Source organism: Rhipicephalus microplus, chromosome 6, assembly GCF_043290135.1.
Source record: "Rhipicephalus microplus isolate Deutch F79 chromosome 6, USDA_Rmic, whole genome shotgun sequence".
Classification (NCBI taxonomy): Eukaryota; Metazoa; Arthropoda; class Arachnida; order Ixodida; family Ixodidae; genus Rhipicephalus; species Rhipicephalus microplus.
Genome location: NC_134705.1, coordinates 179,362,486 through 179,387,072, shown reverse-complemented (window position 1 = coordinate 179,387,072; position 24,587 = coordinate 179,362,486). Strand labels below are relative to the sequence as shown.

At 43.6% G+C, this 24,587-nt stretch overlaps 1 protein-coding gene across 1 annotated transcript; it reads left to right on the top strand.

Annotated features, from left to right (window-relative positions):
• The first annotated feature begins 3,140 nt into the window (after positions 1 to 3,140).
• LOC142765705 (serine palmitoyltransferase 2-like) lies at positions 3,141 to 24,250 on the top strand. Its single transcript, XM_075867158.1, has 10 exons — positions 3,141 to 3,361; positions 7,299 to 7,475; positions 9,157 to 9,311; positions 12,733 to 12,878; positions 13,585 to 13,803; positions 15,495 to 15,600; positions 17,185 to 17,404; positions 22,019 to 22,281; positions 23,194 to 23,323; positions 23,896 to 24,250. Exons 1-10 carry the CDS (start codon positions 3,260 to 3,262, stop codon positions 23,980 to 23,982), a joined length of 1,605 nt encoding a protein of 534 aa, XP_075723273.1. The 5' UTR covers positions 3,141 to 3,259; the 3' UTR covers positions 23,983 to 24,250.
• Positions 24,251 to 24,587: the final 337 nt, after the last annotated feature.

The window sequence follows — 24,587 nt, the reverse complement described above, 5'->3', positions numbered from 1 at the left end:
ATTGGCTGCAGAGGAATGGCGATGTCCTGATGGACGTTTAAGGAACTTAAAAAAAAAGGCAGCTATTTAGGAAACAGCAGGAGAAAGAAAACAATACGAATATACAAAAAGCCTTTAGATGCATATTGCCATGCTCCCAGATTTTGTTTGCTTTTATTATATATATATATATATATATATATATATATATATATATATATATATATATATATATATATATATATATATATATATATACGCGTAATTCGAAGGTCGTAGGTTCGATTCCTGCTTACAGTTGGTAATTTTTTCATCCACTTTTCTTTCTTCTTATTTACATTCCATTAACGTTAATAACTTCCCCTGTACATTCCTTGGCATTACTGTCTGTTATATCTCATTATTATTGTGTTAAAAACACGGAAAAACGAGCCCTTAGGTATACACTTCTTTCCCTTATATATATATATATATATATATATATATATATATATATATATATATATATATATATATATATATATATATATATATATATATATATATATATATATATATAAGCACTTTGCAACGAATGTAAGAGTTCCAACTAAAGGAGCCTTAACCCGCACAGTACCCATGCGCTCTATTGCGTTTGTGTTAGGTGGAGAGTCGAATTAACCCAGGTCATACAATAAGCGGTGGTAGACTAATTCCCACCCGCTTTAAGGGTAGGGGGGAGAGGAGAGAATTTTCTGGACAGCTGCTACCTGTTGGAAGAAGGAAAGAAATGCTTGAAGCACGTGTGCAAGTGACGAACGGCCAATCAACCAAGGATCATCATCATCTCGGCGGGAGGTCTTCCCGGCCGCCTCAGCGGCGGGGAGCGATTGGTGTCAATCGCCACGTATTCGTGGAATACGGTAAAACGCTAAACAGGCATCGCTTTGTTTCTATACGTTTTCGTGCTCTGTTTTCGTCCACCACGGACGCCGCCGCTACTACTCACAATGCACTGATTCGCGGAACGTATAGCAGTTCTGTCAGTAAACACTGCATCAACGTGGCAAGCCAAGCATATTCCAACTGGTTTGAAATGAAGGGCGATGCACCGTTGCACATTACGCGTCTTGGGGAGGGGGCGAAACCGACTGAAAATGCGGTTTTTTAATATTTATTACGCAATATTCCAGCATTGATGACAAGTGCTTCCATGAAAAAGTGGAAAGTATTTAAAAATGACCCCAGACGCACCTGGTCCCGTCACTGCCCTGCGGCAATTTGAACTTTAAATGGCGTTTTCTTCAAACACTACTTTTCGTCGAAAAATTAACATTTTCTCTGTAACCACAGCAGCTATCAGGTGTAAAAGAATGGTGTTGCTACCAAAATGATATTTTTTACAAAAGCTTTTATTTAAGAAAAAAAAGCCCTGAAATTCTGGTCACCACACATATAAATTTTCAACTGAAGAATGGTGATGCCTATAACTATTATTATAATACCCTGGGCACATGTAATAACCAGAAGAGATTTCACTATTCTACAAGCCAGTTTTTTTTACAAATGTTTCTTCAAAAAATAAAAAAATAAAATAACTGATTCAATCAATTATTTTATTTACGCTTGTATACTTTTGCTTGCATTTGGCGAAAATTGCTTTGCATTTTCTTGCCAAATTTACAAAACATATAGTACAATCTTCATTCAGGCAACCTGCGAAATTTTGTGTTGTTTTTAAATATAACAGAGCGGTGGGCAATAACAGTCGCACACTTGCCTTTACTGTCCATTGCCGCTTAACTGTTTCAACTCTTTTGGTGGATGCGAAACTATTTCGTTGTCTTTTCGATACTGTCGATACCGCCAGCACAGAAATATATATATATATATATATATATATATATATATATATATATATATATATATATATATATATATATATATATATATATATATATATATATATATATATATATATATATATATGAACAAAGGACAGCCATGCTACCAGCTAGCGGCTACGCACGCATTATTTTTTGTCACTTTGAAGCTAGAGCAGTGCGCTTCGATCGATGGTATGGATATATACGCCTCCTACAACGTTGCGCTCCACTGACCTGAATTTACAAACAAATCTTCTTGTTCAGAAGAATGAAGAACAATTTCCTATATGAAGATCATGACCATTAACCTCACAGACGGACAGGTACCCGATGAGGTCGAACGCTATATTTATCAAAAACGTACTGTAAAACTCGCAACACAAAAAAACTTCAAAAAAGAAGAGAGAAACATTGCCTTCGACAGATGCACGTGGTTCTTAAGATCGATCACGCCGAGTGGCGTTCGTTACTTGCAAGAAAAATCTAAGCGCACACATGGTTCAACATTTAACTTTTCAATTAATCGCCTCAGAGCGCTTGTTGCGATTGAAGAATTACAGCTGGATCATTGAACGTGGTCTTGCGGTGAAACTACTGTGGCCAGCTGCTCGCCAGATTGAAAATCTCTGCAGTTGTTGACTGGATAGGTGACCTCTCACTTTTGAGATCTATGGAAGTCCGTAGTTTTCAAAACCACAGCAAAATACTAGTTTCGGTTTCGCTTCTTTGGAGTTGCTCGTGTATCAGACGCCATTGAGGAACGCGTGACGTAGACTGTGAGAGACGAACAAGAAAATTATAATGTTTAATGACAAGAAAAGAGGTAAGATTGGCTTAGAAAGGGTGCATTCCGGCTGCTACTCTCCACCAACGTGAGGACAAACGTACGAGACAGGTGTGTGTGTGGGTGACTTCGCTGCAATGACGCCAATGAGTAGCTCTACGCTCGTCACGTTCCTTTATATTACTCTACGAGGTACAAGTAGCCGCATTATTAGGAGTATCTTCTTCTCGCAATAGGCTTTAACGGGTTTCAACGCGATCAGTAAATATCTCAGCACCACACGCAACAAAATGAATGAAAACGAAACCGAAACTGCGTTGTAACTTTGTCAGAGTTTTTAACAAGCTATCTAGTTGTGTCAACTGCATGCAGAGATTCATATTATAACAAATACGTTGTGTCAATAGCATTACCAGTGGTTTTAACGAGCCTGACATTATGGTTTTGACGGTAACATTCCTCGCTTCTTCCGTTCTGGGCTCGATGCGCAGCGCTATCGAAGTAGGCATCGAGCATCACGCGCCAGCCGCGCCAGGTGGAGATGTGCGGCTGAGCTGCCTCCCGGACCCGGCACCTCCCAGTCGGTGAAAAAGTTAATCGGCCGTCGACCAAAGAATCAGTAAACCAAGCCATGGGTCTCAGAGAAGAAGACACGACAACACTGGACAAAACCTCCAACTGCTGCAACGGTGTTGCCCACAGTGAAACCCCAAAAACGCAATCCAATGCGAAGGTACGTACCGCAACTCGCCCAGCGCAGTCGTGGGCTGCGCCTTGGTGCTCCGGAAACGTAACCCAGGTAGCGCAAACTTTTATTTCTGTAGTTTTATTTCGTGTTTTTTCGCTTCGCCGCTCCCGTCGTTGCGGTTGTAGGCGTCGTGCGGTTTACGGGGTCAACGCTGGGCACTCGCATTTGCCCATGGGCGCCGCTTTTGGCTTGACGCGGCGTGCCCGAGTTGAGCGAAAAATTGCGACGCTCGGGATCATTGACAGAACGAGGTCTCCGCGCTGCATTACCGAAACCTTGGTTCGAGGTGAACGCATCGTCGATCGCCGGCCTTGCGCGGGTCGCGCTTGTTTTCCACAGGCTGTCCCCATTTCGGCCTTTCGAAGGCTCTCGTGTGCGCACGCACTTAATGCGCTCCACCGGCTTTTTAATGCTGCCGACTTTCTCTATGACCATTACGTACGCCAAGCATGATCGTGCGGTAGCTCATCTATCCTAAAATCTACAACGTGCCTTAGGTTCACATCCCTATCTTCTTTTTCCCATTCAACGCCGATTTTCTGTGCCACAGTGCTCTTGTCTTCGCTAGCCCGCGCTGTCTAGCTGCACGCCATGCCATTCACGCAGGAACAGGTACCTGGACATTTTTCGCGTCCATCTTCCTTTTGCTCGATTTTGATCGTCGCGTAAATGATTATCGCGTTGTTTATTGTCGTTATCTAGTTCCGAGTATTCACTGAATGCCGCTTTTCGTGCAACAGTCTTTCGTCTGTTCTGTCCTCATGTCCGCACGCCATGAAATCTCTCGTTTCTCATGCATGTTTGTCGCGTCGTTTATCGTCCATATCTCGGTACGAGTATTTCGACTTAACGCTACTGCACGCGTGGTAGTCATCTAATTGTTTACCAGGACTGTCCGCACGCCCATCTATCCGGGGGACGGGAGCCTGAGCATTTCTCGCGTTTATTTTGACGTCTCAATGTTTTATCACCACGTGCATGGTTATCACGTGGTCTATTGTTGTGATCGTGTTCCGCGTGCCCGCTGAATGTTACTGTGGGCCTTCTTTTTCGTCCTGTATTCACTCGTTTTTTTTGATGCTGCACCGCACAGCTGCTAGGAGACTGCTGACACTGTGTTATCGGCGCGTTGCAGATAGCACTGAACGGAGTCGTCTTTCGCACCGCGTTTTTTGCGTAAGTCTAGCTTGGGCAAGAAGAGCTCTTTCCCGACATTGACCTTGCATGTTGCAGTCTGAGAGAGAGAGAGAAAAGGAAGGCATATCTCTTCAAGTTGAGCGAATAATTTGATACCGTATAGGGCAATCTGAATGGAGTGCGCTCTGTGGGGTTTTGCTTTCGTTCTTGCGTCATCGGGATGTGTGCCTCCTTGGACATTTCCTGTAGCTCTGCGGTTTCATATCATATCTTGAAAAGGCGCGCGAAGATATGGATTTTCCCCGGTAGCTGCTGCCCTAGCTTTTTCATTCATTGCAGCTATCTTGAAATTTTTGTAATGTTTTTAAGCAATAAATTTCACTTAATAAGGAATGAGAGGTGGTGGCAACATTATTACGAGTACTCGTAATAGCGGGATAGGCTTAATAAAATTCACACACATAGGAGGAAGTGCATTGAATGAGAATGTAACATGACTTTTCTTTTAAGTATTCTGCTTGTTTGCGAACTCCTGTAGAAGTGTCGGCCTCTTACTTTGGCTAGTTTGAGCATACTTCCTGATCGTTGACAGTTGTTCCTGTGGGTGATTAATCCCCCCCCCCTCCTTGTAGAAAAAAAAAATATCCAATATATGTCAGCGCACTACATAGAAGGTTTGCTTGAGCACTGAAAATAAAGTTCTAACTTCACTTTTTTTTGCACGCGTTCTGGTTTGATCACATTACAATGCATGCACAGGAACCATGCAAATGTTCGTCATCATTCAACATTTGTTTAGGGTGCAGGTAACACGCCCAAGACATGACGTGCTGTCGCCTTTGATGTCGGGACTCGCTGTTAGCCTGTGTTGCAGTACTCGCGACGCTTCAAAATTTTGGTGCTCATTGCCATTTTCCCATCATCACGTCTTCTCGAATAAGGGAGCATTTGCAGAAACTCTAGGCGAATAACGCCACAGAAAACCAACTCAATGTTATAATACAAGCTTTTGACTCGTTGTTTAATTGCAGTATGTATGGTAAGGCTGTTTCTGTCAGTTTATGTCCAATGTGATGGAGAATGAGGAAAACGTCTTGCATAACATGCCCTTCTGTTTAGGTCTTAAGTAGTGCCAGTTCAGTTGTAACTGCAGTTGCTCTAGTGTTTATTTCCTATTGATGGCACACATCTTGCATTGCGATGTTCAAGTAGCTGATACGGGCTTTGCTTTGCCCTGTACAAATGAAGCAGAATGTCGCGTTCTGTTGAGTACGTTTTTTGTCAGCTTGTCGCGCAGCTCTCTTTACATTAAAGGGTTGCACAAGCGGCCAGTTGATTCGCGGCTTTTTTTTTTTTTTGTTTATCGACCTTTGGGGTTTATAGTATACCACCGCTGCTTCCACTCGAGGGGTGCAGAGATCGCTTAACGACTCATGAAAAATGTGCTCGATGGCTCAACCAACAGACAAAGCAACCTTGTGTATTGTCTCCAAATATGAGTCGCCGTTATCATCGGGAAAAGTGGGCTCGCCAACTTGCCACGCTGGGTGGAAAGCTTGTGAAGCTTATCTTTCTGCGGTGGTCGGCTATTCTTTATCAAAATCGAATGTTGGCATGGCTGTCGGGCCTTTGGATTGCTGCGACAGCGTGCGCATGTTAACTAGTGGTATAGAGGAGTACGGGCAACAACATCTTCGCTGAATTAATGGTAAGTATGTGCTGCATATCTACTGGCATGGCAGATTCGCAACCTAGTTTCTGAAGCTTGTAAGCTTGCTTCCTATAGCAGAAGAATCATCTCACAAGTGGCTGCAGAATGCACATAAGGTGCAAGAAATCAATTCTCTCTAACGTGTATAGACTGTGAGAGCGCATCGTCTTTTCTTAGCAGGAAAATCGGAGGGAAAATACCTTTGTTATTTCATTTTATTTTTATTGCTTACAGACCCCATTGACGGAGTATTACATAAGGGGTGGGTACATACATGAAAAACAAAAGCCATGTTTTAATACATTGTAAAGTGATCTGTTAAAGTGGTCAAAAATGTTGAAGGACAGGTAATGGCTATGATGTCATTGGAAAGGCTGTTCCAGTCGGTTGCTGCACGAAAAAAGAATTAACACGAAAAAGTGACGTAGGGGGCACGTGAGCGAGCAACTTGTTGCGGGCTAGCTGTCCTGTAAAGCTAGCTCTCCTGCAATGCAGTTAGCCCTACTAATGGCAGCTGCTCACTTCTGCAAACGTTTTCAATAGAAGCTTGCCTGCTCTATGCTGTGGAAAATGTAGACTCACCTTCTTTGTTATAAACATACATAATAGACAAGTCCCAGCAAGTGCAACTAGGACCTTGTCTCCACTTGAAACATGAAAGGTGCTGCGGCACATTAGTTAGGCTAATGTGAAGGGCCGGGGAAGAACGCTTGTGGATTATGGAAAGGGTCTATTGTACCCCAATATGTCTGTTCATTGGCAGTGATGATGATGATGATGATCCTTGATACTCTGGCGCACGCCCACAAAGGGGGATCGGCCAAGAACCGGGCGGCAGGATCTTAACTAAAAGGCTAATGGTTTTTCAAACAAAACGTTAATTTTGGGCTGAAAAAAAAATATAGAAAGTGACATTGAGGTCATCCGTCCATGGCCTATGATATCGCGCAGGGAAAACTTGTATGCTTTAGCACTGAAGACCCATTAAACAGTACATGGCCACGGCTGCTTGTGTGCTCCGCCTTTCTTCAATCGCACACGAGGCTTCATTTTTATATTTTTTTTCACATGCAGCATGAAGAAAAAAAGCCGCGGGTCCGGGGTAAGGACTACTTTGAGGAAACGCCTCTGCTCATGGCATTGAGCACCTACCTAAGCTATGTAATCCTGGGAATTTTCGGGCACATCCGGGACTTCATGCGTTCCACGGGGCTCGAAGAAACGCACATGTCTACCGAGCTTGACCGGAAGGTGAGTAGTCTTGGAGCATCAGGAAGCGATTCTATCGTGGTGGCTTGTCAAGAACAGACTGTAAATTGCGGTGTCCCATCCGTTGAATGGATGTCCGCAATTTCATTTCACGTACACGTCAAGTTACTGTAAAATTTGAAAGCCTTTTTCTACTCTATACATATAAGCCTGGCCCATTAAACTACCTTAATCTTCCCATGAGTGCAGGTGTGGTGGAGTGACATGAGATGGGTGTGGCTGTGGAAATGGGGCATTTTCATGCCATTGTGTGCATTTGTGCATGTGTATTCACACTTCGAGAACTTGCGAAGTGCAGGAAGAGGCTCACAAAGTTTTCAACAAGTGTCAATTAGCTGTAGTACACACTCCAGCCTTGTTATAAAAAAGTTGCATCTTACAGCAAAGTAAGTTCGTTATACCCAAAAATTTGTTGAAAAGATATATTCCTAACGCTATATCTATTGCAAGACTATTCTTAATTTACTTTGCTATAACTGATATTTCGCTATATCGAAATTTGAGTATATGTCAAGTTTCTGAAGCTTCCTTAATAGCTTTGTAACCTTAACTTGCTGTGCCTTTTCAACTGCCACTCCGGTGATGAAAAGATAGCTTCCCACTTTACAGTGATTAGTTTTGGTGGGCTGACAGGCATTTGTGGTTTTTATGTTCTGTTAATTCATACTTCACCAGCCTTTATCAAAGCTTGAGAAGTAAGACAATGTGCCAGTATGTTTGTTCACGAAAAACACCTGAAATTCAGATTATAAGGCAAATAAGAGCTGTAAAGTTGCTGTGGAAAGTAGTGAATGAAAGCGCGAAATCCATTTCAGGGAAAAAAGCCGCAAGTGTGGGAGAATGTCAGCATTAACGATCCGCTTAGTGCTTGCTATTACAGTTCAGTGGCAGCTGCTTTGCACTGCTAGGCATGAAGGCACGAGCTCAATTCTCAGCCATGGTGATTGCATTTTAGTGGCGGTAAAATGTAAATATGTCCATGTCCTTAGATAAAGGTGGGTATTAAGGAACCCCAGACAATCAGGATTAATCTGGTGTTCCCTGTCTGTAGTGTGCCTCCTAATGTCATAGTACTGTACTCACACAAAGTAATGAGTTTTCTTTTTGGCTGCGCACAGTCGACTCTAGCATTGCGGCAAAATACCGAAATAGCAATTTTTTCTTTCTGGGCACAATGAAAATGCACTTCTCGTGTTACAGTCATGGTTGCATTACAGTAGTATAAATATGGTATTGCCTTGCAAAGTCTGAAAATTGAATTGATTTCGAGCTAATGTTTTCAGGCTCTGCTTGTTGACAACATGAAGCTGGGGGGCAGGCATATACATATATTCATCTGCGGACAAGCAGGTATATTTATTTTGCCGCTTATAAGTGGACTTGGTACCCGAAAGGTGGGAGCTCAATCGTAGCTGTTATTGTCACACCTTGTAGAAATAGGAGGGGTTCTCGTACTGTGCGATCTTCGTGCACATTGGGGCACTGCAACATTTTTTTCAGCACTATCAGAATATTCTGCCAATCAGTAGTCGAGACTTTTGTAAAACATGCGACTTGGTTTTCAGTAGTCTTCTACATAGAGTGTGGCGTTTCTGACCTGAGCTAGTCGAGTAGTAGGGCTGTTTTCTTCCCTAACTCACCAGTACTTGTTCTCTTCTGGCAGGGCTACGTTCCACTGTACCAAAGCTTCGAGAGCTTTTACACACGCAACGTTTATAGACGAATTCGTGACTGCCTCAACCAACCCATATGCAGCGTGCCGGGTGCTGTCATCGATCTGGTGGATCGCGTCAGCTACGATAACAACTGGACTTTCGTGTGAGTGATGTCCCGTAATCCTTTTTCAGAAAGAACGAAAATGTAGTTTTAAAAAAGTCGCACGGGTTCTGTAGTCCTGTGTGTGACTATGTCAAGTGGCTCCAATACCCCACTGTGTGACGTGCTAATTCCAGTCGTGGGACTTGTGGAAACGGCTTGCAGATTCCTATTTGCGGTGTTGAACATCACTTGCCACACACATGATTGTGTGACACACATGGCTGTACTGTAACATGTTTTGCTGGCATGCCACAAGATGCGGCATGGCCGACTTTACACGAACAACTTTCTATAGGCATACAGGCCTCCTACGATTTGTCAGCATTGTGCATCGGCCAGCTGTCAACAAGCAGTGGACAACCAAGTGTACGTAGTGCCTGTAAGACTATGGCCACTGCAGCTCGGGCAGGTGTACACTTGAGGAAAGCTCAGCGCTGGGTTTTGTTTCAACGTCACGCCAATCTATTGCTCTGCACCTGTTGTACTTTTGCACTTGGGAAAAAGTTCGTCCGTCAGACGGCAGTTGGTGCTATTGGCGATGAGTTGAAACTCGCAGTTCTTCAGACGTGAGTCAAAAAACAACAACTTCAAAGGTGTATGCTTTGGTAGGAAAACTAAGAAAGCCAATTGATATATTTCAGCTTTGTTCTGGGAGAATTTGGTTTAGGTGGAAGTACGATTTGTGTGTTCTATTCATGCATGTGGCAAGTTGGAGAAAGCAAATACCCAAGCACCTTAAGGTGGCATTGTAAATTTTGGATCTTGCGGGAATAAGTTGAGCTCTTCTGTTCGGCCCTACTCTTGCTGCTACCTGAAAGGCGTGAGCTCAATCCTGTCTGCGTTTGTTCTTGTACTTACAATGACAGTGCATATTGGAGCCCTCCAACACTCTTTCTATGTTGTGAAAAAATGCTGCCGATTGGTTATTGATATTCCTGGGAACACACGGGCCAGAAATTATAGCCCAGCACGAGGCCTGAATTCACAATTCTCAGCCTACCAAAAAAAGTCATTCCTTCTTCTCTCTGCAAACGATGCTGTAAACTGAAATTACAGTGTCTTGTACCCAAATTCGCGGAGATTGGCTGATTTTAGCACCACGAGCTGTATAGTTGCTGCGCCCACCGCAGGAGGGCACCATGTGCACGCTCGCTATCGCACTGAAGGTTAGAAACTCGTTAAAAAAAGTGCTCAAGGTCATTACATGCGCATGACCTAACTTCTTTTGCCCATACCATCTCTCCCTGCTTAGCTTCCAGTGTGTGAGAAATCTCTGTAAATCTGTTCGTACTTGATGGATTCTAAAAATATTTCTGATGGCTAATTCGTGAGGCAGTAAGCTTTTTCAGTGAAGTCATTTGATAGTTACCTGTAAGAGTGTGTGCAGGGGCCCTTTGAAGAATCGTAATTGGTCCCAATTTCTGGAGCCCTCTACTCTTGCATGCCTCATAGCGTATTGTGGTTTTGGAACTTAAAACCATAGAAATTATAATTATTGTGATGATGCTTATCACGAACATAGTGTGTTATGTTTGTTTTAGATGCATGTTTTCAACTTTGTTTCAGTCTAGGAAAAGGATAGTCGATACTTTTCATTCTACTTCTGAACTGATTCATTCCACTAGTTATCAAACTGAAAGTTATCATGCACAATGTAATCTATCGTGCTTTTTTGCACCGTAGAATGCTTTGAGGGAGTTGTAGTACAGTCCAATATCACAGCATCTAAAGAGCCCTTTTTCAAAATTTACAAACACAGTACATTTCTTCCCAATTTCCAGTGTGTCGCCTAAGCATTGGAGCATCCTGTTATGCAGAGTGAACACGAATGTTTGATAATTAACTCATCACAGCTTAGCTCAGTAGTGTGATTATGGGATACTGCTGATTTATAAGCTATTAGCAGATACAGGAATGCTCATTGGGGTGCTTCAGGGAAGGTACACGAATGTGCCTGCGCGGTTTCCTGCAAACTAGAAAGCTTGCGATTTACTGCAGCAGTGCGAAAGCGGTTACGACAACGTAACATTAGGGAGCAAGACTTATATCGCAATCAACGCAACCGACATAGCTGTGATTGGCGTCAGGCATGAAAACTTAATCATTTTTCAACTTTTCTCTTACTGCTGACAATGTTTGAAGCAAGCATGAAAGTGGCACTCGCTTTTTTTTGTTTGCTTGCTTTCAAGTACTCTGGCTGGATGCTCTCTCTAAGTGTAGGCTATTGTGACCACTGTCACAACAGTTTTTATTGGCCTAAATAGAAAAATGAAAATGGGGCATGTCATGGTGGAGCTGACGTTTTCATGCTAACTTTCATGCTGTCATGGTGGGGCTGACAGGATTAAAAAAAAATTCTGTTTTTTCATTTTATGATTCTGTGATCTTAGTTGGGGAGAATTTTCACAAAGGTTGAACATAATAATGAATTTGAGCCAGCTTTAAAACATGTTAAATGCTTTTCATCTATGGTGAATGCAATTATGTAATTAGATAACTATGTTAAGTAATTGCTTTGGACTGGTGATAATTAATAACGAGGTGCTCAGTCTATTAATCATTCCCTTGCTGACTGCTGTCCAATTGAATTGCTCGTGCATCATGTTTCTTATTTGCCTCATTGACTTGGCAACGATCTACTAGTTGGTCTTGTACTAGTGCTGGCTGCTAGAGGGATTTTATAAATTATTGACGTTTCTTCTTTGAAAACCTCTCATCACCATATCGCGGATTGCAAAAAAAAAAAAAAAAGCCGTAACTAAACATTTGTTTGAAATCATGCATCAGAACTGTGGAGTAAATGCAGAGCATCTGAATTCATTGTTGTTTTGAGACATTTGTTTGAAATCATTGCATCAGAACTGTGGAGTAAATGTAGAGCATTCGAATTCTTTGTTGTTGGGATCTTTGTTCGAATTCTTCGAACGACAGTCTTTTGCAAAATTTTGTGTCTATTTCCTAGGTGTTCAAGCATGATGCCAGAGTGATGATCCATTCCTTGTTCATAACTTGTCAGGTTATTAATACATAACTCAAGAGAGCACTAGGTGTTTTATCATTAGTTTGGTGGAGCTGTGTTGTGATTTGCTACAGTGAAATCATGTAGACTCTCCCTTTTCAGTGATATGTGACTGTAATTAGTGATTGATTGATTTATTGATTGATTGCTAGCATTTATTGACACAGTTATATTTTACACAAAGTAAATGCTATCTGTTTGAAATGGCAAGCATCTGGTTCAATACTGAAATGATCGCCTAAATACACAGCGTGCATGGGTATTATACTGCGGGATATATACAGTGCAGTGTGATAGCATTGGTGTGGATATATAGCTGCGACCATGATAATGTTGTCGCCAAATGTGATCATAGCATGCCATTTGTAGTCTTACAGCTAATTGATGTTTTTTGTTGCACAGGATGCCAGGTACAGTGACGAAGGCCATCAACATGGGTTCCTACAACTACTTAGGGTTCGCCGAAAATTCGGGACCCGTCGTCGACGAGGTGCAGAGGTCCATCGAGCGTTATGGCAGCGGAACGTGCAGTAGTCGTCACGAGCTAGGTACGCAGAAGCTTTTCTCGCACGCTTTCTTCTTCACCTGTGACAGCAATTGTATTATGAAAGCCACCAACAAAATCACTAGAGTGTTTGTGAGAGCACATATTTATCAGGGTTTCACGTTTGTGAAGGACATTGGAACTTCTGTTGAATGATCTGCAATGTTAGACCACAAGACCTGAACTTCTTTATACACTTTCTGCAATCTTTTGTACTACTGCTTGAGAGTGATCCCAAGTTTTGGTACACTATTGAATATATGTAATTGCAAATCATTTCTTCTAGTATAATGACTACTATGAGCAATTGTTCACGGTAACCACACCTTGCCATCAAAGGCCACTAGAAATAACATTGGCTCTGATGTGAGTGTGTGAGTCAAGATTACGTTTAATTTTGGCTGATAAGATGGCACTCAGCTTAATGAGTTACTTTACGTCATCACCTTTCGGACTTTCTTGTCCTCTTCAGCCCATTACATTATGTTAAAAAATCCCACATAGTCAAAATTTCCAAAGTCTGCTATTGTAGTTTGGGATGTAAAATGTGGACAATTGATATTATTTTAACACTGAGCGCTTGTCTGTTTATTGTGTGCAGTAACCCTTCGTCGAGCTTCCGTAAGTACACAAGTGTAATCGTATACGAGAGCAGTTTTGTTGGTCGGGTGCGCACCTACGATTCAACGGTTGCGTCTGCTGGACTGCAGGTACCCTGGCCATCCACCAGGAGCTTGAAGAACTGATGGCCCGCTTCCTGGGGGTGGAAGCGTGCCTGACGGTGGGCATGGGCTTTGCCACCAACTCAACCAACATTCCCGGCCTGGCCCAGAAGGGATGCCTGTTGCTCAGCGACGAGCTCAACCACGCCTCGCTCATCTTAGGCTGCCGCTTGTCTGGCGCCACCATCCGCGTCTTCAAGCACAACAGTACGTCTCTCGGTGGCCATGTCGTAGTTTCTCATTGCTCACAGCATTGCCACATGGCGCCTGTACCGCTTAGTCATCCCTGTTGCGAGACATCGTTGGCGTCCCTCAGTAAATATTGCCCTAAATATTAGGAACCTACAAAAAAACAGCAAATGCTCTTATATTAGATGCACACTGAAAGATGAACGCTGTCACATAATTTCTTTGCGACATGGTGTCCTCATTTGGAGATGCCTCTTATTTTTGCTATTTCTGTGCACTATTGGCAAGGAACATACTACAAACACTGAGCTTAAAATTAACTTACTCCTTTTCACTGACATTTTTTTATATCACTTAAGGGTAAAGTATTGAGGTACTCACTGTCAATTTAATGAAGAAAGTATATTGTTTTAGATGTTGGGTGAAAGAGCATTTTTGTAAAAATTTCAAAATATTTATATGACCTTTCTAGCAACACTCGCTGCTGGGAGACAACTATCGCGTGTAATTTGAGTGGTTCATTGAATTCGGTTTATGAAGAAACATACCATAGCATGGCTGATTGTGCAATAATTAGGTAATTGTTTACGTCCATAGGCCTTCAGTTCGTCCTCTCAAATCTTGGCTTCAAATTATGCAAATATCACGCATTTACAGACATTTGATCGTAATGCAAGTAGCGTTGGTGTCTTGTTTTCTGTACTCGCAACACATGATGACCGACTGCTAGATGCACAGTTTCGCGACTTAATTCACAAGATATGCAGAAAGATCAAGAGCGCACTCTCTTGTTTTGCGTATTCTGTTTCCCGGCTTGCGATTTGGTAACTGTGCTTCAGAAAGAGCCTGAGATGTTCTGTTACCATAACACGCAAACATGTCAGCTTGTATCCTTGTGGCTTTCATTTGTGAACTTGCAACCTTGAGGTTTCAACTTGATGGTTGAAACACCTGTGCATGCTTACAGTTCCATAGTAAAATGCAAGTTGGTGATGCTGGCAAAACTGCTAGAATGGTAGCCCCTTTTCTTTATTGCAGTTGCAGTTCAACATATTAGCTTTAGGTTCTGTATGTATTTTAAGTTAATACACTCAAACCTCAATATAACAAACCTGATATAACAAAATATCAGTTATAATGAAGTAAATTAAGAATAGTCTTGCAATAAATACAATGCTAGGAATACACCTTTATAACCAATTTTTGGTTCACCCCGCCGCGGTGGTCTAGTGGCTAAGGTACTCGGCTGCTGACCCGCAGGGCGCGGGTTCGAATCCCGGCTGCGGCGGCTGCATTTCCGATGGAGGCGGAAATGTTGTAGGCCCGTGTGCTCAGATTTGGGTGCACGTTAAAGAACCCCAGGTGGTCTAAATTTCCGGAGCCCTCCACTACGGCGTCTCTCATAATCATATAGTGGTTTTGGGACGTTAAAACCCCACATATCAATCAATTGGTTGTAAACATGTTATTTCTTGTAGATATGAGTGTAATGGGACAACACTTGTGTCTAGATTAGGATACTGAATTTTGCAAATAAGTTGTTTCGTAGAGAATCTTGCAGTTGTGTAGTTACATCTGCGCTTGCTTCGGCTGGGGTGTTTGTGGCTTTGAGGAGTGAATTCCGTGGTGGTCAAGTGCCTACCGATGCCTGCACATGGCAGCTAGCTGTGCGGCGAACTTTATTGGTTCCTTGGCCTTCTCTAATGCAGACGTGAAGGATCTTGAGCGGAAACTGCGGGATGCGATAGTTGAGGGTCAACCACGGACCCACAGGCCATGGAAGAAAATCATCATCATCGTTGAAGGAGTTTACAGGTGCGAATGAAAGCTTAGGGCTGTTGACCTTGCCTCCCTTACCTGATGTAGCAGTGGGTGTTGTTAACGCTTACAGTCCGTGTGAAAGAACATTGTGCGAGGCAAGAAGGTGTTCACACTAACGTGTGGTGCCATATCACTCTTCGTTAGCTTATTGCATTGCTTCTCTGCAGGTTGAATAAATATCAATTTCACATGAATGCACTGCACGTAGGTATAAATAGCCACCTAATCAGCTTGTTCCAATTCACAGTTCACTGAGCTCACTTCGAATGCTAACTTGTGCTTTCAAAACTACTCTTTCAAATCTGGGATAATGGGATGATTACTGAGGTAGTTGCTTAAGGGGGCTGTGATTAAAAATCATGAGACTTTGCTTGTGGAAAATGGGCATTGGACATGTGATACAAACCACAGTGTGAAGTCCAGCAGTTACAAGTATTTTGACGAGGTGAGACACGCAGTGATGATGCTAAAGATTCTTTGAATTCTTAAGAACAGTTTAAATTTGCAACTGATGTTCAATGGTGTAAGTAAAGCCTGAACAAAGTCTTGCTTGTTGATTTTCAACTAAAGCCGTGGAAGTTTTTTTTATATATATATTAGACTAAGTACAGAAATATCCTTCGAAGAGACGTGTGCTGAGAGTAAGCTTTCGAAAAACACATTCTGCAACGCCTCTCTCTTTCAGTCTCGTAGATGTTTTAATACTCCTTGTGCGTCTGAGGACCAGGGGTTCAAGTTTCTCTACAGTTCAGTGGTCGAGTGTTGTAATACTTTACACATTGGAAGGTTTTTTGTTCGAGGGCCTGCACTCTTTAGAGGTCAAGGGCCGAAATTCATAAATGTGTCTACAGGTGTTTTGCGAAATCTCATAGTTCGAATAGGTAGAAATGTGGTCCACTTTCTTGTTTCCAGTGTTGTATTTTCGCACTGTTCAGTTGCCTACAATGTCATATAGTATACTTGCCCAGCTTTCCATGTTGTAAATCAAGTTTACATTGTGAGTGGTGCTAGATAGTAAGTTTAGCGAGATAGTTGAAGTACATTTGTACAATCGGCGTCAAAGGAAACCCGAACAGCGGTAAGCCTTTGCAATAGTGTAGTGCGTGCCGTCCAGTTATCAGCGTCGACAGGCACATGCATCCTGTTCGGCAACTTTGCTCATATATGCGTGCCTGCTCGTAGTGATAAGTGGACGGAGCGCACTATACCATCGCGAAGCCTTGCCGCTGTTCCGGTTTCATTTGACGCTGATAGTACACACACTCAGATCAACCAACACATGAGGTGGTTGAAGCATTGTACTATATTGCAAGGACACCTGAAGATTGTGTTAGTCAACCCTAGCTGGCACTGTCTGACAAAGAAATGGCATATCTAGGCTTCAATTTTATTGTTGTCGCTAATACGGTCCTATTTACTCAGTTTTGCCTGTCACAGCATAGCATAGTGAGTTTAGCAAATGTCCTGTGCACTCCTTTGCTCGTCCTTTGTTTGGTTACACAGTGTTTCATCAAAAATCAATCTGAGTCGTGTACAGTCTGTGTTTAACTTCATGCTCTTGTCTTCACTTCATTGCAGCATGGAAGGCTCCATAGTGATGTTGCCTGAGATTATAGCCCTGAAGAAGAAGTACCGGGCGTACGTCTACCTGGACGAGGCACACAGCGTGGGTGCCTTGGGGCCGAAGGGGCGGGGGGTGGTAGACTACTTCGGCCTTGACCCACGGGACGTTGACCTGCTCATGGGCACATTCACCAAAAGCTTCGGCGCCGCGGGTGGCTACATCGCGGGGTCGAAGGTTAGTCGCACAGTGGTGCCATGAACTGCTATGAGGTCTCTTAAAGGATCCCTCAATGCTTTGCTGAGTAATTCTAGAATGACCCCATCATGGGGCTTTATTTTCTCACGAATCCCTTTCTACAGTATGCTTTTAAATGTGCTGGGTATAAGCACAGGTATGACATGCTCCGAGCATTATATTTTACTCTAACGAGTGCACTGGACGCTATTTGGCGAAATATAGAAGGGTGGGGCCCCTGCTATGTTATGTGGCCGCCTATCGTGGCCTTGAGCATTTCTGCTTGTTCTGTTTCAACTTGTTGGGTGCTGTAGCCGGATAAAACATAAGAGAACGGGGGAGGACCCACCCAGTTGATCAAAGCGCAGCTGCTGATGCCTCCGCGACTAAAAAAATTGTCCCACGCATCGGCTGGATGTCAGTCACCAGCCAGTCCGGCTCATGACTTCAGGCCTGAGCGTGTGCCCATTGGTACAGGCACCTCATGGTGGCCGTGGTATCTACGTGACGGATGAGAAGTTGTTAGTCTCGTAGAGTTTTATACAATACAGTCGATCCCCTTGAATTTTTCGTGCAAAAGTATGACTTGTGCGCCCGTATTTCCATATATCGAACTCCCGCACAGTGGGACATCCGCTGTATCGAACGCCGCGCCATTCCAAAGTCCGGAAGGTAAATTTTTTCTTGCAAATATTCGTCGATTTTCGGCCGCGTTCTAACAACTTTCGATCCCTCTTAACGCACGGGCATAGTGTTTTTCAAAAAGGCCAATTGCCGAGTGTACCAAAATCAGAATGCAAACCGTCTCAGTGATCTCGTTGCAATGTTCGCATGGCCTTGTTTGTTAGCGCACAATGGCATGCGAGCCTGAAAAGCATGGCCTTTGAGATGTGCAACCCTGTGACGTATTTTTAGTGTTTAAAATGCATGTCTCGGAGGCTACGCTTTTTCGAGCTTTTTGCACCAAAGCAGGTGAAAGCAGTGCCTGCTAGCTACAAAACCACAAGTGACATCGATATCGTCAACATGGCTACGCTGGGAGCTCGGCGTGGTCTTTTGAGTCTTATCGACTTGTGTACTTCTAGCCTCGTTCGTTATAAATCCTCATTCGGGAAGTGTGGCAGTTTGGGCTAGGTGGTATGACATGACGATAGTTATAGCACGAGAACAGAACGACAAAGAGACTTCTTGTCTCTTTGACTTCATTCTATTCTCACGCTATAACTATCGTCATCTCATTCGGGAGTTGAACAGAATGTTGACCCGCACGTAGCGATAAAAAATGTGACTTGCGCCTAGAGCAACGTCAAGTAAAGCACCGTCGTAAACTTTCCTTGCGGGCCAGGTGACTATTTTGCGTGCGTCATGACCACTGACGACGTACGATGCCTCGGTGAATTCTGCGGCTTAGCACCGTTCCGTGGCATGATCTGAGGCAGTGAACGACTTTGTAGATGCTGATGACGATCTAGATGATTCTGACTGCATCGGTGCTGATATCGTGGCTGCCATTGCCGATGCCGCAGAAGTGTAGCAGTGCGGTTATGAATATGCCAATGCCTTCACTACCGCTGCTAACCAACCCTTTGCCGCACTTTAAAGCTTGCATCTGCATTCTGCGTACATCAATGCTGTTGTGGCCAAAGGAGCTTAATTCGATTATTTGAAAAGCTTTAGTGATATTGAGGATGACTGGGACTTGACGGTGCGCAAGAACTGACAAAGACGTATGTTGGCTCGGTGAATTCTGTGACTTACCAGCATTTCGAGGCATCATCTGAGACAGTGAGCGACTTCATCGGTACTGATGACGATCTAGATGATTATGACTGCATCGATGCTGATATCGTGGCTGCCATCGCTGATGCCGTGGAAGTGTAGCAGTGCGGTTATGAATATGCCAATGCCTTCATCACCGCTGCTAACCAACCTTTTGCTGCACTTTAAAGCTTGCATCTGCATTCTGCGTACATCAATGCTGTTGTGGCCAAAGGAGCTTAATTCACTTACTTGAAAAACATTAGTGATATTTAGGATGACTGGGACTTGACAACAGTGTACTAGAAGGGGGCAGTGGAGTGAACGAGGCGGCTGCGCCGCATCTCGACTGATTCTCCGGCGGGTGACAGTAGCGGCGGCGCTGTTGTCCCATGGTACTGAAGATCTCGGCTGCGTCTGCATTGAGAGCGCGCGCCGAAGGTTGCCAAAGTTTGTAATAGCCCGTTTCCAACGCGTTTAACTAGTTTCTGAGCCTTTATCAGTGGGTGAACCTGCTACGCGCCATGGTGCACGAGTAATATGCAGGCACGTCGAAATTGCGTCGATACATTCACTGTTTCAAGAGCCTGCCAACCCACACACACACACAAAAAAATCAATAGGAATTTGCATGTTTCCGTCTAGCTTCTCACTCAAGCAGCGCTTTAAGCTGCGTTACATCATAAGTGGCTACTGGTGAACTACAAAGATAGCAGAAGCATCAAAACCGCGATTAAATTATACACTCGTTTTGTCGGCTGTCTCTACGATATCTGGAGCACAGTGTTCTTCATATGAGCCTACATGCACTCAATTGTATCACGAGAAAACCGAGTATAAGTAACGTTGTTACAACATTTGTATCGGTGATGACTCATTTATATCATGCCGGTTTCGCGGAAGATAATAATTATTGCTTTTCGAAAGGCTTATTACATAGTGAGCATATTAAAAACAACACACAAACATATTAAAAATTCCAATTGTATATATAGGCAGTCTGTTAATCTGCGTAACTTAATCGTAACCAGTTCTCATTTTGTATTGAGAGCTTAAATTGTGTTGCTTTCCAAATATCCTATGGGCGTAATGCCATTAGAAGCCAGCATATTTATGACGATGTTTTGTATTATAGGGGTAGTTCTATTATTAAGCGTCAAAAGTGTTGGCAATGGTGCATCTTGTTTTGAGAAATTTTACTTGTATATGTACACAGTAACATGCACACATGCACGCACACACACATGCACGCACACACACACACGTGCACACACACATGCACGCACACACACACACGTGCACACACACACACACACACACCACCCTATTACCAATATCCATGCAATGCCCCTTAGCACAGCTTCTACTTTTAGGCGGTGCATTTCTCGTCCAATTATGTTGAACTTGAAGTAGTTTTAAGACGTCCTACTGTCGAAAAGGTGAAATTTACAGTGCGATTTGCTCAAAGACACGCTATATTCAGCTTCGCCAACTGTAAACCTTCGGCACGAGTCTAGCACTCAGAATTTTTTTTAGTTGGGGGGGGGGGGGGGGGGGTGCAGCAGGACGACTAACTTTGGCAATTGGTGGTCGCTGTGAATGCGTGTAAATATTTTAGTATGCCCTAAAAAGCTGAATGACGAAAAAGTTTGCGGTGTAGGGGGTCCAGGTTCCCTTCCTTTCTACTAATGGCCTCCTGGTTCTGCTTGCATTTGAAATGGCATTTTTTTTAATCTCACATCTTTATGAGCACAGCTAACTCCCAATAAATCGTCTCAGTTATTCTGTATATTGTAGACGCCTAACCAACGAAGAAAGAGTCAAGGCAGAAGAAATCAGTATAAGACACGCCCTTTCTGATGTATTTTCAATCTCACACAAGGGCTTTTATGGAGCTCAAATTCAGTAGATTGGCGTGTCATACTTCAAGGGCTATGGCATCGTGTGCGAGACATGAATGCTAGGTCAGTATGAAGAAATCTGCATTGAGAAAGCGCGACGGAGGAGCCGAAGCGCATAGCATTTCCTGCACGCGGCTCTTTCAGTACTATTCGACTGCAGCGCCGCCGCTATGGGCAACGCGGAAGGGATCAGGCGGCGGGGCGCGGTCTCGCCACTCAGCACTTCTAGTACACTCCAACTTGACGGTGCGCAAGAAACAAGACAAGTTTACGGATTATTTTCATGCAAAATAAAATGCTGTAACTTGCAGTTCACGTCTTTTTCTTAATTATACTGTGAGCAAATTGTAATGTCAGCGTTTGTAACGATTTCCGAGGCCTGAAATGCTTTTTGTTCATTAAATGTGCACATTTTGTATTTTGAATTATCGATATATCAAACTATTTTGCATTCCCCTTTGAGTACGATATATCCGGGATCCACTGTATTTACTAGAGGGGAACTCTGTTGCTGTCATCATTCAGCCACCTCAGGAATGATGGGTAGTCGATGGATTTGCCTGTTCTTTGTGCGCGGTACTTTGAAAGCACTTGTAGCTTCGTTTCTTGCCGTGTTTTGACGTTTGTTTTGAGAAAAAGAATGGCTTTTGGGAACATTGTCAACTGTTTAAAAGCCGCCAGCCCGAAAGGGTCAAGGGGGTGAGGTCGAACTGCTGAACTTCATCCTGCGACAAGCTGAAAGAATGGAGCTTAGGCGAATTCGCGTGCTACCTGTCCTTCCCATGCTGGCTGTAGTGCCATGCGTTGCAGCTCCTGTAAACACTAGTGCCATATTTCCCTTTAGTGTACTAGTGTGAAATTCTACGGTTAGTCTACCTTCATTCCTTTGTCTCCCATTTCTGTGCTGATAATCTTCCGGCTGGTTATTGATCTTCAGTTACGCATGCCGTTGCAGGCAGTCATAGATCACCTGCGAGCGCAGTCTCACAGCTTCTGCTACGCGGCCAGCATGACGGCTCCGGTGGCGCAGCAGATCATCTCCACCTGCCGCGTCATCATGGGAGAGATGGGGGACGGCGAGGGGCAGCGGCGCATCGAGCGGCTGGCACGAAACACGCACTACTTCAGGCGCCGTCTGCAGCAGATGGGCTTCATCATCTACGGCAACGAGGACTCTCCCGTCGTGCCGCTCATGCTCTACTTGCCTTCCAAAATTGCGTGAGTCTCTTGCATGTGTGCCTTTTTTTTTTTTTTAATTGCGCAGGGCTTGCAATTCAGGAGTGCTCCATCCTGAGCATACTTTATTTCCTCATGTATAAGCTTCGCATAAAATGCTGGAAATTCAGAGCTTCAGATGGAGTGCAAAATAGTTGAAGTGCAATCGAGCAAGAGCTCGTTTTCTTAATTCTACACAGCCTAATAAATTGAACAGAAAGTGAAGCCAAGGAGAGTATATGGGAAATTATTTCTGAAATTATTATTGAAGCATGAGCTTTGGTGTGTCGTGCGACTTCACGGCAATAGAATGAAGGTCACCCGGTCGATACTGACTCAAAGTGAAGACAGTGGATTGACGCTAGGGACCGAATTTCGGTGACAAAATTTTTGCTATCTTCAAGCGTAGTTATTGAGGTCATTTCAATCAAAGCATATATAATAAGATTGTGCAGCTGGGATGTGTAAGTGATATGCGGGCATCTTCTTTTGAAAATTTTTCTGCGGTTCGTAGTTGGGGTTGCGGGCCATGTGCAGGGGCAGGTTATATGACAGGAAACACAGTAAGTGGCTTCGATAAATGGTAGCGCATTGCACGCGCAGTGTGGAGGTTGTGGGCTCGGCCCTCAATGGCGGCAGGGTGTTTTGCCACCTAGTTTTGTTCTCTTTTATCTCGGATTCATTGCACCTTGAATAAAAGTTACAAGGAGTGTGCATTGTGCTTGTACATTGTCTTCGTTCGTTCACCTGTTGGCTTTGTGTGATTGCACCGCTCATGCTGCCTCTAGGGCGCGCGTCAGTTGTTGAGGACTCGGATCAGTCTTCTTAACTGCATTTGCCAGTTTTGGTGTGATGAGAGTTGTACTTCTTCACATCCTTTTTTTTCTCTTCCGCCTTTTCTTACTTTCTTTACAGGGGCCTCGTGCGTTACCTCATGAAGCGGGGTGTTGCCACCGTCGGAGTCGGCTTCCCTGCGACTCCGCTTCTGGAAGCGCGAGCTCGCTTTTGCATGTCGGCGTCACACACAAAGGAAATGTTGGACCAGGTGAGGCTGCCTTGCGGTGCGACTCGGGAGTAGTGCCATCAACCTCGTAGCCACAGATGGCCTAATGGGCAGGTAGAAAAGTTGTTTAGAGCCTACACCTCGTCTAAGGATACTGCCCGAGAGAGAGAGAATTAATGGTAGAGAAGCAAAGACAAAAATGTTAACCGTTTTAGGAAAGCTGGTGTGCTACCGGACACGCGGGAAGATTGAAAGAACTCTCTCAAGAAGGCCATAATAAGGCCACCCACCTTGGTGACTAATCAGATACGCATAGTGTAAGCAGGAAAAACTCTGCTCGAGCATATAGAAAAATCTTGGCAAGAGGGCAAGAAATGGATTTTATTTTCAGAAATAGAAACAGCAGGGCACAAACGTGTTAAAAAATAGTGTGAGTGTTCATAGCCAAGTGAGATCAACTTGTACCGTATAACAGAGGCCGTGTGTGTTCATTCCACCCACCGCTTGCCGACTGCTCCATTTATTTTTATAATTAGGTAGTGAATGTATTAGTTGTGAAGGTAGTGACCATTAGTGGTGGCAGAAGCTCTAAGAGCTGCGTAATTCTCTTTCAGGCCCTGAGTGTTATTGACAAGGCAGGTGACTACCTCTACCTGAAGCTGTCCAGAACGAAGAGAAGCACCGAAGAAATAGTCTACTAATCACCGACTGCACACATATAGCTAGGTGGCTGCCGTCAGACCATGCAGCAAAATCAGCGTGACAGCGCCGGGATGTGCAACAATTTCTCACCATGCATGTCTGAAGTTTCCCCACGAAAATCGTGCTGCAAGTGGTGTCAAGGTGCTGCGGTTAAAAGAAAAAAAGAAACTGGGTCCAGTGTTGTTTAGGAAACTTTTCATCAACCTCTTTGACCTGCTATTTCCAGTTAAGCGCGAGACCAAAAAGAAAAAAAACAAAAACAAAGAACTGTGCCTCAGCCTCATTTTATTTTTTTTTTTGTACTGTGTTCACCTTGGGGCTTCAGAACATTGTTTCAATTGTATGGGGCAAGTATTCTCTGCATATTCAGTATGACCGCGATCAAAATGTTGGGTGTGTGTTTATATAAGTGTTCTCTGTATGTTATGTTGCGTGAGCACTTTTTTTCTTCCGAGATGGTGATTGATAAACAAAAAAAAAAAAAAAGCCTGTTTGCATCGAGGCATCGCACGCAAATATTTCAATGTTTGGCGACGCAAATGCTTGTGTGCGAAAGTCCTGCACAGATTAATCTTGCTTCTGTAGAAATCGGCACTGTGATTTC

What these genes read in the sequence shown, in the direction of transcription:
- LOC142765705 (XM_075867158.1), top strand. Translation starts at nt 3,260, where the DNA reads ATGGGTCTCAGAGAAGAAGACACGACAACACTGGACAAAACCTCCAAC. An exon ending in AAACGCAATCCAATGCGAAG is followed by an intron (nt 3,362 to 7,298) that starts GTACGTACCGCA and finishes TTTCACATGCAG; the next exon opens with CATGAAGAAAAAAAGCCGCG. An exon ending in ATCGTTGAAGGAGTTTACAG is followed by an intron (nt 15,601 to 17,184) that starts GTGCGAATGAAA and finishes ACTTCATTGCAG; the next exon opens with CATGGAAGGCTCCATAGTGA.